The sequence below is a fragment of the Branchiostoma belcheri genome, unplaced genomic scaffold, assembly GCF_001625305.1.
Source record: "Branchiostoma belcheri isolate BF01 breed outbred unplaced genomic scaffold, Haploidv18h27 scaffold4, whole genome shotgun sequence".
NCBI classification, from domain to species: Eukaryota; Metazoa; Chordata; class Leptocardii; order Amphioxiformes; family Branchiostomatidae; genus Branchiostoma; species Branchiostoma belcheri.
Genome location: NW_017804020.1, coordinates 4,253,151 through 4,266,908, shown reverse-complemented (window position 1 = coordinate 4,266,908; position 13,758 = coordinate 4,253,151). Strand labels below are relative to the sequence as shown.

Here is a 13,758-nt window from a genome sequence, read left to right as displayed (position 1 = left end):
TACCTGTAAACCAGACAGACTAACGCCATTAGCACTTACCTGTTTGTTGACGTTCATTCTGTTGCAAGTTCGCACGTCTGAGAATACTAACGTTAGTAGTAGCTTTAGATTTCACCGTAGTTGTAACGGTTACTTACAGTAATTCTGAAGTAAACAACGCTAAGGTATAACACCCAGTCAGTCTATTTCTGTGGTCTTAGAGCACCGGGATTCCCAGAGGATTTGGGGGTTTCCGAGAGTCGACATTCTAGCAACCCATAGCGTACCAAATTGGCGTCATCTTGGATCAGAGTACTATCGAACACCGTCGTTACACCTGGAACACACCTGGATGAAGTCATAAGCTACAACGTACCTTCACGGCCGTTTGTTTAGGTGTTGTAGGCTCCATGGAGTACTCCTTGCTCCTCAACCCTGCTGAGTAGTCGACGGTTCAGACGCTGAATGAACACGACCAGCGCGTCGCGTCTGACGCCGTGTTTGTTTACGGGGTTTCCCGACGACCTGACCGTGTGACGTCACACACGGTGACCTCACCTGTCTTACCTTTCAGTTCACCGCCGTAAACAAAGGGTGACTTTTGACCCCCACGCGCTGATACCGTTACAATGGTTTGAAAATGAGAGCTGCATATAAGTAGCCTGGGTTCCATCCTGGTTAGTTTACGTCCGCTCCCACAGTCGCTAAATTTCAGGGCAGTGAAACTGGATTTTCAAAGTCAATTTTCTGGTCAATTTTTAACGTGAATGCGTTGGTGGTAGCGACTTAGCCTGGGTACCATCCCCAGTAGTATTCGCACGCTCTATAACCAGTTATAGAGCTGCTGGGGATGGTACCCAGGCTAGTAGTGACTGTGGGAGCGGACGTAAACTAACCAGGATGGAACCCAGGCTATTATATAAGTCAAGATCGTTACTTTACAAATTATCATAATGTTCTGTAGTGCATGTCCAAAATGTATTCTGTACTGTGTCATGTGTAACTTCAGAAAGGCAAATGAAGAAAGGAGAGACAATCATTCGATGCCTTCCGATTTAATCGCGGTTATCATTCAGACAAACCAAGGAGGTTTTTTGCTATATCATATTTTTTTTTGCCGCTGGGCAAACAAGGCAGAAAAACCTCTGACCTTAATAACCTTTCCTGTGAATGTAAACACCACGTGATGGAAAGTCCCTGCTGAGTCTGAACGTTTCCCCCCCAAGTATTTTTAGACAAACGCTCAAGCGTATCATCCTGTACGTGATCATGAGCGTCGTCAGTAATATTGATGCTCATTCTAACCACACGGCCGCCATGGGTAACCTGATGGTATCTTCGGGACAGAAGAACATCGTACACAACAATCAGGTGTGTTTTTACCCACCCCCATAACTGCATAACTAAAAGTCACAGTGTACGTACATTGTACGTACGTATGCAGTACTTTCATTTTCGTGAACAACGTCGCCATGTTTACTCAGTCATTATCCCAGCACACAGGTGTATTGAGGGTAGGCAGGGAAGTAAGACTAGCTGGAAGTGTACTAGGGAAGGTGTTTGAATTAAATTCAAGTCAACGTACAATTATCACGATTTTGCTTTGTGGTGAAAAGAAAAAAGAATGACAATACTCCATCCAGCATTTCACGATAACTGAACAACATCAAGTACATACTCTTTTCTTCATGTTCATGACTAATTTTTGTGGGGCTTTAAATTCTCTCTTTATTTCGATACCCTTTAGCCCAAAGGCTAATCTTCCAGGGTTCAAAAACATACATACAACAAATAACATAGTAAAAACACACGCATATAACACAAAAGGAGATTTAAACTATATACAAATGAAGATGCACCCCCCCCCCCGAGCAATGAGTGTTAATTTGGGATACCTTGTTAACCTCTGGAAGAAATACGGCATCAAGTCATAATTTATACTACCCTCATCACTCGTACCCCTCAAAGATATTGATAACCATACGATATGTAGAACCATACGATTCTGTTTTAAGGCAAAGACTAAAGCCAAAGTCTACTATATTTGACACATAGTGTGTAACTAAGGATAAGTAAAAACAATAATTGTCCAGAGTAAATTACAAGCTCTTTTCCTGCTTAAACACCTGTAGTTTAGACAGCAGAGAGAAGGTTTAACATGACGGCTCTAATTTATGTCTTCAACTTCTAAACGTTTAAGTTACAAGACACAGATATCCCAATGAAATATCTTCGTGACATATTACTTATGGTTGCCAGAGCTGACAGTATATTCAATAGAGCCATATTAAGTCATGTATTAGCCTTGGCACAGACATGTAGTTGATTTCATTCTCTCTTGTATTTGGAGACAATCATTGATATCTACACGGGCTCTGATATTGACTGGGCACAATTTTGTAATGTAACTCATCGTAGTATCACAGGATTACATTTTCTACACTTCTGTGTGGTCTTGTAAGGTTTTTGTGCCTCGGGATTTTACATTGTCGATATAACTGTGGCATGTACGAAGATCACCAATCAATAGGGAGAAACTTACTAACAAAAGACCAAACTGGGCCTGTGATAGCTCTAACTCCCTCGCAAGCCCGGTCCCAGGCCCATCTCGTACCATCTCGTACCGTCATAATCACACCCCTTTCTGACACTTTGTGGACCGTGCGATTCTCCCCGTTGAGGTGCACCACAAACTTGTTGGTTCTGTCGCCGGAGAAGAACACCACCTCCATAAGGGGCCCGTGCACGGTGATTTCGGCGTGTTTCATAACATACCTCCATTCGTCTGTGACCAGGTCCATGGTGTGCTGCAGGAGGTTACGCCGAAACCCCGACATCAGGTGGTCGTAGTCACGAAGAAAGCCAGCGATGTCTCCGTGGCTGATGTATGGGGAACAGTCTAACGACTTGTCCTGTACAAATAAGATCCGTTTGTTATGTTTAAACAAAATCTCATACTCATCATTACTGTATGAAAAGACTATTACCACAAATTTACACTGTGAAGGGTTTGGATTTGATTGGCGTACGGCCTGGTAAAACTGATTTCAAGATGTACATAAACATGGTGCAGTTTTAAAGGCTTAATGGAAAACGTTGTTGGGAGATAATTTCATGTATAAAGTATAAACAGTGCTTAAGTGGAACTTACTAGTTCGGTTTCCAACGGCGATGCAGCTGCAGAGAGTTGCTGTACGATCTCAGCAGCGATGTATGGCAGTTCATAATAGACATAGCGTCTCTGTACACATCTTGCCCTCAACTGTTTTAATGTGGGGGAGTAGTTCCCGACTGACACACTAAATGAGTTGAAGTTGTCCCCGTTATCATCAACCCAAATGGGAAATATAGCTTTCTTGTTCAGGCACGTTTCATACTCTAGTTTAGGCCAGTAGTGCTTGTTAAGGAGCCATTGGGTGACGATAATGACAACAAGTTCTAATCTTTCGCTTGATAAGGTCGAGATTATTTTGTGCCGGATAACCTCACCGGGGTGAATGGAAACATCATCCAAAAATATGTCATTGTTAGCTAACCCTTGTTGCCGGAGGGCATTGTAAATCGGGAAAGCGATTGAGTCTTTGTCTTCTCCCGCATGGATGATGAACACACGGGGCTCTGTAAGACATCAAATATATAACTTATTAGATGATGTTACACACACAATTAGTTAAAGACGTCTGTGTCCATTTGTATAACATGTACGACATGACACGCCATGACACATTTTCCCTAGATTTGCCTACCCAGCGGTTCATTTAAGAGCATCAACTTCATTATTGTAAGTTACTTGTAAGTGTCGTATCTGATTGCGTACCGTCCATGTGTCCTCGATCAGTACACGTCTGGCTTCCAAAATGATCTTTTTGTTTCTCAGCGCTGTCGTGGAGCTTCCATCACGAACTGGGCATTCCCAGTATTCGTGATTTCTTGGCACTGGGTCTTGGCAATCACATGTCAATCCTGCATGAGGAAGAACGGAAACGAAAGGGCATCAGAGTTAGAGTGACTTTTCACAGGACAATAAGAAGGAAGTTACAAATAAAATGGCGGGCGTCCGAAAATTACCTTCTAAGCACAATGATTGGCCAATGTTGCAGAAACCACATTATTTGATGGTTACATCAAACCACTAGTCGCTAGTACTTACTTGTAAATGAAAGGCCAATATAGCATTTGACCAGACAAGGTGGTAGAGAACGCTGAGGCGGCCCGAATCTGCGCCAACTACGCAGTTAATTTCTCCAGGTGAGGTCGGGTGACGACACGTTATTCCCCTATGACTTATCCGTGTATTTTGGGACGGGGAATCCCATTACAAGTAGTCACATGATTTGTCCCAGAGGTTATAGAATGTTTTCAGTATTAATTTTAACTAATCACAACGATAGCCTTGAGCGGAAAACGTAAACTTTACCTATCAAAATGCTTCCGTTGTCACAGCCAGGCGGTGACAATCCACTGGCTTTTACCATCTTGGTCACCGTTAGTAACGATTCAAAACCTTTGAACTCTGACGTCACCCGGGAGAACTGAAGGCGGAAGCGAGGAAACGTTCGTTCGCGCTGGTAAAGGCACGTGAGGCTACCGTGAGAAAACTTGCTCACCAACAGTAGTTTGGACCGTCAATATGGGCAACTTGATGGTATCATCATCGCCACAGAAGAACATCGTACATAATAACCAGGTTGGTACTGCTGTATGTAAGAGTTACATACAAGGCAGGGGATTTTAAGTGCTGAGTAGATAACTGAGGAGGTTTTGTGGTGTGACTGCTCGTCAAACCCAAATGTCCTCCTGTTGTTCAATATTACAAGATTCTTCTGAACGTTTGTGACTTTCTTCAATAGTTCTGCTGGGCCTATCACTGAGGCCACTAGCTCTCAAAAACGTTTTACGTACAGTTTGCGCAACGGCGACTTAACCTACGTATCTAGTAGTGCAATAGGTAGCCGTCTGTGAGGTTTTCTTCTATGGTCTATTATGGTGCATGTGTAAAGGAGACTTCTGTTTCACACACTATCTAACTCAGATTGAGACACTACGACATACCGCTTCACAGTGTGGATGCGCGTTTTTTTATTGTTCAATACGTGTCCATCGTGCTAATTCAATGACAAAACTGCTCTGAGACATCTACATGTAAAATTCTGAGTAGTGCAGATTCTTATCAGGCATGCTTACGAAAATACCTGATGTTATGTTTAACATGGCACCTGTTACTCTGGATTATGGCACTTGCTTTACTCTTGAGTGCACATCGTAGCAGTTACAACATTCGGTATCAATACAATCTTTGCCCATGGTTGCCAGTGTTAAGATTACTGAGAAGAGATGAAAATCCCGCAACAGTACTTGGTTTCGTTATCATCCAGTTTCTGATGACACTGAGGCATAAACGTTGGATTGTCACTAACAGCATCACAATTAGAACCACACTGTTACAATTTCTACTACATGTATAATTTTGACTTGCCTCTCACGTTTTGTAAAGGTTTAGGTGCCTCATGGTCTTGATGGCACGTAAAGGAGGATACATATTGCACTAAGACCACCAGCCTATGGCCAACTTGGCCAATGGGCCCGTGAGTGCCCCAGCTACTTTACTACCAACATCTTTGAGCCAACCCCAGGCGGTTTTAAAGCTATCCTTAAACCATAGACGCCACCCCCTTTCTTCTACCACATGGGTCGGGCGATCCTCCGAGTTTAGCTGGACCACGAACTTGTTGGTCCTGTCGCCGGAGTAGAAGACTGCCCTCACGAGCACCCCGTACACCGAGACTTTGGCGTTCCTCCACACCCATTGGTTCTCGCTTGTGACCAGAGTCAGGGCCTCCTGAAGCAGCCTGCGGTCCGTGTCCACTAGGCGGTCGTTGTTGTCATATCGGAACTTGGCGATGTCTGAGTGGTCGATGTAGGGGGAGCAGTCCACTTCCTCCTCCTGTAGGAACAAATAGGGGCCTTCTAAGCACGCGTACTTTGTTTCAAACAATGTTTGGGCTTAGGTACATTTAGGTTTTAAACATGGGGTGATCTTGAGTCTACATATATAGATCTTTAGTTGTAGAAGACCATACAAAAGTCCCTGTACTTTTTGTTGAGTCAACAAAGAATCTCTATAATCTCTATTTATGCAGTCACGAAGAGCCTTTGTACCTTGTACCTTCGGTCCCTTAACCCAGGTCAGTGTGGTGGGGGCACTGCATAGTAGAGTGTCTAACCATAGCAAAGCACTTTAAAAATAAATTTTAAGTAGGCAATGTGATTCAAACCGTTCAAATTAGAACTGTGTACGCCGGTACTAAATACATGTACATTGTCATTGTAGTAAGATCTTAGAGCTGTGAAAGGTTAACAATAGATTCACCCCTACAGCCTGTTATAGGTTTCTGTCGGCAAGATGTCGTGGACGGATTTACAGTGCGAAATGTTGTTTTCACTTAAGAATAGCTAGATAAATTTTAAATAAAAATATGTGAATAAATTCTTACCAAAATCTGCCTTCTCCTTAATTCTCTCCCACAGCGGTCGCAAAAATTGTCATATTCATCGGCACGCGCACCGCACCCGTTACAGTATACCGGGGCCATTGCTACATGTACAGTGGTGTCTAGGCTTGGTAGAGTTACTTGAATCAACAGGTGTGGCTTGTTGAAGTCTCCAGAATAATCGGAAAGTCCCTTCACCCGGTACAAAACTTAGTCACACTGTTCAGTCTTCTCCAATCAAAAGCCAGATAATTAAACTGTAAACAACACGTGATGGAAAGTCCCTAAGCCTGGACGTTTTTCCCCCCAACTATTTTTAGACAAACGCTCTTGAAGCGTATCATCTTGTACGTGAGCGTCAGTAATACTGATGCTCATTCTAACCACACGGCCGCCATGGGTAACCTGATGGTATCTTCGGGACAGAAGAACATCGTACACAACAATCAGGTGTGTTGTACCCCTACCCCTCCCATATAACTCCCAGTCAAAGTACGTGTGCACTGTGCAGCACTTTCATTTTCGTGAACAACGTCGCCATGTTTACTCAGTCATTACCCCAGCACACAGGTGTATTGAGGGTGGGTTGGGGAGATTAGCTATAGGTGACAGTGTGTTATATTGGGTTTCTGTGAGTTTCTTTCTTTTTCTTTCATGGTAGTTTGTGATAGAACAAAATAGTCGTTTTGTCATATGTCAAAGTGCATCGTAAACTCTGCCTCATTGAGCTTTGTGTACAGAAGTCGGTAAGTCCCGGTCCGGGGTCAAATGTTAATAGCATCTACTCAGAAGCCCCTCCTAGTCAGGCGTAACTGTAAACATGAATGGAAAGTCCCGATGTCCGCAGCTCCATGTAGAAAGGTGACGTGACGGAAAGCCCCTTTTCCCCGGCCCCGCCTCATTTGTAGGATTATCGGTCGTTCTTACAACTCGTCTGAACGCTAAGCCAGGACACAGTCATGGGTAATCTAATGGTGTCCTCGGGACAGAAGAAGATTGTGCACAATAATGAGGTTTGTGCTCGCTTTGTGGCTTCTGAGTTCGAATTTCGTGCTGTGACGTCTTACAATTGTATAACTGTAATGTGTTTGTAATTTCACGACAATCAGGTAAACCAAAGGAATTCAAAGGTCCGGGAAAGCGACATCGGATGGCAGTGTACTAACATTATATAGAGCATGGTCACTTTTATTCACTTGGAGGAATAAGCATTACGTGATATAGTTTAGTATTTTTGTATCCCAATGAAAGAGGACCATCGTGGATAGCAACACATTTTTATCCCGTGATCTTGTTTGTCATTCATGGTCGTTTCTGCAAATATCACGCCACATTCATCGTCCTACAGGTGTATTCAAGGAATGTTTGAGGTGGAGTGGGGGTCGTGTAAGTCTGCAGTGTACCTCTGTATCGTTTTAACTGGTTAACAGCACAACGTTGCCAAGAACTTTAAAACTATCTACATTAGAAATTAAGTAGACTAGTATTATCCACGACAAGTAATCTATTTTGTTGTCATACGTCACAGGTCGAAGTTCAGGAGATCAACAAGGTGGTTCTGGGGAAGCTTATCGTGAAGCATGTCGGGAATGAGGGTACGGAGGACACAGCACGACAGGCGGTGCTGAGGCAGATGTTACAGAGGGTCATCACCGAACTGGAGAGGGAAAAACCCGAGGTGAAGTGTTATATTTTAGAACTGATGTTATCTTTTCTTCTTGTACACGTACCTCATGTTTAGTATGAGGTACGTGTAGCATCTGTAAAATGGATTAACATTATGCGCAAGATTCATAGCCTGGGTGCCAAACCCACAGCACACTTAGGCTCAAAGTTATTATCTGCACACAGGATAACGTTGAGCCTAGTGTGCTGTGGGTCTGGCACCCAGGCTACAAGGTTCAAGGTTTTTCCATGACAAGGATTGTTCATTCGTGTTGGTACCTGAGCAAACTATTTATTTCGTTGGTTTTTCGTGCCCAAAAAGGATTTGAAACATAAGATACAGGGCCGGTGGTTCCTTTTATGTCAAACATGTCTAGTGTTTAACCTGTTTTTGCAACAATTCACGCATGGTGAAGAAGGCCAAATGCTTGAACGCGCTGTGGATACATTTTCTAAAGATGGAAAGTTTCACTCTGTCATTGGATAGTGTGCTTAAGGAATGTTTATAAGGGATGTGTCTAAGAAATGTGTCTAAGGAATGTGTCTAAGGTTACCCCATCTCTATTTCCCAGGTGTGGCGTAACGCCGAGCTGGTGATCTATGACATGTACGGGAACGACTACACGGTCCGGGCGGGGAAGGCCGAGAACAAGTTCGTGGTTCACCTGGACGGACAGGACGAGATCCGGCTCAAGTGTACGGACAGGAGCAGCTTCTTCAGGTGGCCCTGGCAGGGCAGCAGCAGCAAACCGAAGCCTATAGAGGCAGCGCCTAAACATTGACTTAGGTTCACTGTCCAATGTCAATGTTTAGAAGGTGCCACTTTTGCTATCATCTAAGTCATCAGTGAACCTAAGCCCATGGAAGCAGCACGTAATGTTGACACACAGGAGAGCAACCTATAGAAGCAGCACCTTCTAAACATTGACATGCATGAGAGCACACCTAAGCTTAAGTCTATAGAGGCGTCACCTTCTCAACATAAGCACTTTAAATACCCTGGATAAAGAAAAAGCAAATAAAACTTGTGAAATACAGGAAGATGTACGAAGGCCCTTTAATATGTTTCAATAGCTTATGGCTCTTAGATTGATCCAATCACACGGTGTTTCACATTTGAGCGACCATTTATTTTCCTTTGTTAGTCATCATTTCAATATTTACGATTGATAATATTTGATTGCATTTCAAGAAAATAAAACATGATGTTGTAACACAGCGAAAAATATACATATCAAATGTAACATCTCTAGGTAGCCATATGTACATGTAGCTCTGAACACAGTAGCACTTTGTTTTTCTACAGCTCTTGTATGTATACCATTCGGGTGAACGACTGAAGTCTGGGTTCGATCCTAAATCTATTAGTCCATCGGCATGGTCACTATCAAGTAACACTCATCACACGCTACAATTTGGATTTTATCTTAACGGTATTATTTTCTTTTACTTTACTCAGATTATCAAAAGTATTTATGGGCCAAATAGCAAGGGCGGTTTGCCAGCATTAATCAAGCACTCTGTAGCAACGTAGCTTGGAGTAAAAACGTGGGCTATTGCTGCTTATCACCTTCCTTCTCCTCCTTCTCCTTCCATACTAGTGACTTGCAGACACCAATCAAACCACTAGTTATACCGGTCAGACTACCACCAGCGGCAGCCCCAGCCGCCGTGCTAACCGCGCCTCGAACCGCATCTTTAGTCCAATCCCAGCCGCTCAGGGCGGCGTCGCGCGCCGAAAGACCCCATCCCCTTTCTTCCACCTCATGGATTGGGTTAAGTTCCGAGTCAAGTCGCACCACATATTTGTTGGTTCTTTCACCAGAATAGAAAACTACCGTCATTTGCTCTCCGTACACAGTTATCTCTGCGTGGTTCAGAACCCAATTAGACTCGGGCACAACAAGTGTCATGGCTTCCTGTAGAAGTTTACGGTCTGTGTCTGTAAGGCGCTCCCGGTGGTTACGAAGGAAGTCTGCGATGTCTTTGTGACTTATAGATGAATAGCAGTTTACGTCCTGCAGAAAGAAATGTGTTCATCAGAATATAACAACTTGAATTTTACCTGGTTAACAATACGCAAACCACACATTTTGGAACAAGAATTTGGAGATCTCATACCATGAAATATATGAGTTTTTACCTCCATGAAAATGGAGGTATTGTGAAACACACACACACACAAACACACACACAGACGCGCCAAAAACAATACCTCCATTTTCATGGAGGTAATAACCATACGATAGCAACACTTACCTCCTCCCATGGCGACGGTGGCCTGGGCTGCGGCTCCACATAGACTGTACCGACGGCAGGGCTGGGTTGGGGTTGGGATTCGGGGGACGGTGGCCTGTCCTGCCGCTGGTCTACACCGGCTGCTGTACTGGTGTCAGGGGCGGTTTGGGATGGGGAAGACGGTAGCCTGTCTTGTTGCCGGTCAATATGGACTCCGGCACCGGAGACGGGTGGCGATGGGATAAGCCGTCGCTTGCTTTGTCGCCGGTCTGCACGGGTATGAAGGGCGGGCCGGGATATTGCGGGATTCTTTGGACTCTGTAACAAACACAAATATTGTTTTCGCTCATATATAACTTATGAAACATTTATAATTGTAGTATAATAATATTGACCAGCACCTATATAGAAAGTAAAACCGTTTAAAACATACAAAATATGTACTGCCATGCCTTTCGAAAAAATGTTAAGAAAAAAAGTTTAAAAAAGGCAACGGAATAATAACAAGAATTCGGAGATCTCATACCTCCATGAAATATGTAGAGTTTATGTAAATGATTTATTTCATTGAATATGGAAATAATGTGGCAATTAATATAATCTAGTTTAATTTATGGTGTTCTAAACTCAACTTACAATGTTTTGCGTGTCGAACTCCTATCCTTTGGCAATATTTCATTTCAACATGTCCTCACTAATTATGCAAATTATCTCTATATTAACATAATAGTGCTGTTAACATTTATGTAACGTACACATGTCACAAGGTATAGAATTGTCATCATTCACCATTAAGAAATCATAGAACTTTCGCATTTATTATGCAATTTAGGTCATCATTTGCATAATTGGTATCTGTTGATGTTCCATCTGCCATAGATCACATACATTACATGAATGAAAGTACTATAATGTAAAACACTAATTATATAGTTTCCTTATCAATTATGCAAATAAAGTCCTCATTTGCATAATTTGCATTTAATTATGTACAACTCTCTCTCAGCTACCTACACACCAAAAATGATGAAAATACGTTGTTCCTATCTGGACTTATTGGCTTTTAAAGATTTCGTCCCCTGCAGTTCCAGAACAAGCTGCTAGGTGGACCAAACCCACACTACTCATTCCTGACAGGAAAAAATATCTGTCACAAGTCAAGACCATAGCATGTTCAGGACAAAAGATACAAAAACCGGAAGTTCTGCTGCAGTGCCAAGGTCATCCACCAGAAGGCCCATATTTGACCTTGACCTTCGTCTTCCTAAGACTTACCAGCATACCATCCAACGGTTCAAGAATTATGCTGCTTGAAACACACACACACACACGCACGCACGCACGCGCGCGCGCCCAAAACAATACCTCCATTTTTCATGGAGGTAATAAAGCAGACACCGTTTATGAAGCGGCAAAACCTACCTTCTTCGAGTGCCGGTCTTTAAGACCATAGTTGCCAGATCCTTCCGTCAGTAGAGCTTGACTGAACATATACGTATCTTTGAAATCTTGCAAATCTTCTTTGTGTCTCTCTTCCATGTCCTCTCTACTAGCCAGAGCAGCCTGCCTATTCCAGTCGTTAGTAGCTAACAAGTTATGCCTATTCCACTCGTCACTAGCTGACAAATCTTTTTTATGCCTCTCGCCACTAGCCATAAAATCTTGTTTATGTCTCTCTTCCCTAGCCAACACATCTTGTTTATGCCTCTCTTCCCTAGCCAAGACATCTTGTTTATGCCTCTCTTCTCTAGCCAACACATCTTGTTTATGCCTCTCTTCCCTAGCCAACACATCTTGTTTATGCCTCTCTTCACTATCCTGCATGGCCAGCCTATGTCTATATTCCATTTCAAGAATGGCCTGTTTATGTTCCATTTCCTTAGCCTGCAGAGCCTGCTCATGTTGTTTTTCATTAATTTGTAAAACTTTTTGGTGTTTCTCCGACAAAGCAACATTAGCCTGCTTAGCCCGTCGGTATTTTTCTTTAAATACAACCATTGCCTTCTGGTACTTCTTTTCTAAATCATCATAAGCCTGGTTAACCTGCCGATTCTCCGTTAACACCATCTGTATCTGAGTAAACCGCGCAGTCTGCCTCTCGGACTCTTTCCACGCTTCTTCAGACTGTTTACACGCAGATCTTCCTTCAATTGCCTGTGCAGGTATTTGTGACGCCAGCATCGAAACCTGAGTATAGAAAATTAAAGAAAATTGCAATGAAAAATTGTCGGTAATTACATATATACATAAGGCAGGCTGCATCCACAATAAACAACGTTGTGTCCACCTGTTTGTAGTAGCCTACTCGTATCATGGTTACGTAACGTAACCGGTTTCTAGTACGTGATTTAAGATTGACTTGCACAAAAAAGTTTTATGGTACTTCCCCTTCAAGTGAGGGGCGAGATATATAATAGTCTCCATTAGACTACCTTTAAGGATTAAAAAAGCTTACAATTTAGCCAAATAGGGAGAATACTTGACCAGGGGGGTTAGCTACCGTAGAGTTCATTTGCCAACCAGAGGAGAAATGAAACGATACTGGTGGACCTACTCCCCTGGAGTGACCATATTTTTGCCGACTTTGCCCCTTTAAGAGTACCTGGTGGAAGGTAGGTGATATACGGGTTGATTTGGGTGCACCGTAGTTCACCTCATGAAATGAATTGTGTCTACTCTCTAGCAGGGGATCAACAGTGCTTACAAAACTGCGTCACCGTTGAGGGCTAGCGCTATCCTGGGTACCGTCCGGATTTGCTCCCTACTCTCGACAAAATTACTCGAGCGTAGCGGAGCAAAAGCCGGATGGTACCCAGGATAGTTTAGCCTCCATAGCATACCGAAAACTGGGGGTTTGATGGGTCTTCAGGGTCTTTGAGAGCTTTTTGTACGTACATAAAGTCAGTCAAATAGTAAGAAAGGGGAACTAATGATTGTAAATGTCTCTTGATTTGCCCATGATAGCATACACGACCAGCAGAATGTAGCAGCTTTCACTTTCACAAGCATTAAAGTTATCAATAATTGGTGTAGCCCAGCATTAGATAGAAAGACCACAATAGAAAACGAAAGTGTTCATATGATATCTAAAACTGTCTCACCAGGCCCCTTCTTGTCCTTAACTGGTTCCCACAATGGTTGCAGAAGTTATCTCTCTGCTTCGTCCGAGCGCCACACTCATCGCAGAACATTGGTTCCATGGCTTCAGCGATCACACAACATGAAACGTACAACAAATGTGTTCTGTGTGTTCTGAAGGCAAGAGAACACAGTAGAACACCTATAGGGGTCTAAATAGTAAATGCCTCATTTCGACGCCCCGAAAAGTATGGTACACGGAAAGTACGAAAAAGCCAGAGGTCTTGACAATGTACAGAATTAGCAA

At 43.1% G+C, this 13,758-nt stretch overlaps 5 protein-coding genes across 7 annotated transcripts in view; 1 reads left to right on the top strand and 4 right to left on the bottom strand.

The window, feature by feature from the left end:
- The window catches only part of LOC109477194, a 2,006-nt gene extending 1,456 nt beyond the window's left edge, over positions 1 to 550 (bottom strand). The window contains exon 1 of the mRNA XM_019778264.1: positions 356 to 550. Within this exon, the coding sequence (XP_019633823.1) occupies positions 356 to 391 (36 nt within the window). The 5' untranslated portion in view covers positions 392 to 550. The remainder of the gene's footprint in view (positions 1 to 355) is intronic.
- A 1,131-nt stretch (positions 551 to 1,681) lies between these two features.
- On the bottom strand, positions 1,682 to 4,261 carry LOC109477172. The gene is made up of 4 exons (XM_019778238.1): positions 4,130 to 4,261; positions 3,797 to 3,942; positions 3,131 to 3,597; positions 1,682 to 2,891 (listed from the first exon to the last, which is right to left on the bottom strand). The coding sequence occupies exons 2-4, from the start codon at positions 3,801 to 3,803 to the stop codon at positions 2,496 to 2,498; spliced, it is 870 nt and encodes a 289-aa protein (XP_019633797.1). The 5' UTR covers positions 3,804 to 3,942; positions 4,130 to 4,261; the 3' UTR covers positions 1,682 to 2,495.
- A 183-nt stretch (positions 4,262 to 4,444) lies between these two features.
- LOC109477191 lies at positions 4,445 to 9,113 on the top strand. 3 transcript variants are annotated; one of them, XM_019778259.1, is made up of 3 exons: positions 4,445 to 4,666; positions 7,999 to 8,148; positions 8,708 to 9,113. In XM_019778259.1, the coding sequence occupies exons 1-3, from the start codon at positions 4,610 to 4,612 to the stop codon at positions 8,915 to 8,917; spliced, it is 417 nt and encodes a 138-aa protein (XP_019633818.1). In that variant the 5' UTR covers positions 4,445 to 4,609; the 3' UTR covers positions 8,918 to 9,113. The 3 variants fall into 3 exon arrangements, with proteins under 3 accessions (XP_019633818.1, XP_019633819.1, XP_019633820.1); XM_019778260.1 differs by lacking the exon at positions 4,445 to 4,666 and adding an exon at positions 6,776 to 6,920 and having other exon boundaries at positions 8,708 to 9,111; XM_019778261.1 differs by lacking the exon at positions 4,445 to 4,666 and adding an exon at positions 7,368 to 7,483 and having other exon boundaries at positions 8,708 to 9,112.
- LOC109477188 lies at positions 5,025 to 6,710 on the bottom strand. The gene is made up of 2 exons (XM_019778257.1): positions 6,474 to 6,710; positions 5,025 to 5,923 (listed from the first exon to the last, which is right to left on the bottom strand). Exons 1-2 carry the CDS (start codon positions 6,570 to 6,572, stop codon positions 5,525 to 5,527), a joined length of 498 nt encoding a protein of 165 aa, XP_019633816.1. The 5' UTR covers positions 6,573 to 6,710; the 3' UTR covers positions 5,025 to 5,524.
- Positions 9,114 to 9,688: 575 nt separating the features above from the next.
- LOC109476934 (stress response protein nst1-like) lies at positions 9,689 to 13,694 on the bottom strand. The gene is made up of 4 exons (XM_019777951.1): positions 13,475 to 13,694; positions 11,796 to 12,560; positions 10,395 to 10,691; positions 9,689 to 10,153 (listed from the first exon to the last, which is right to left on the bottom strand). The coding sequence occupies exons 1-4, from the start codon at positions 13,571 to 13,573 to the stop codon at positions 9,689 to 9,691; spliced, it is 1,626 nt and encodes a 541-aa protein (XP_019633510.1). The 5' UTR covers positions 13,574 to 13,694.
- Between the last annotated feature and the right edge of the window lie 64 nt (positions 13,695 to 13,758).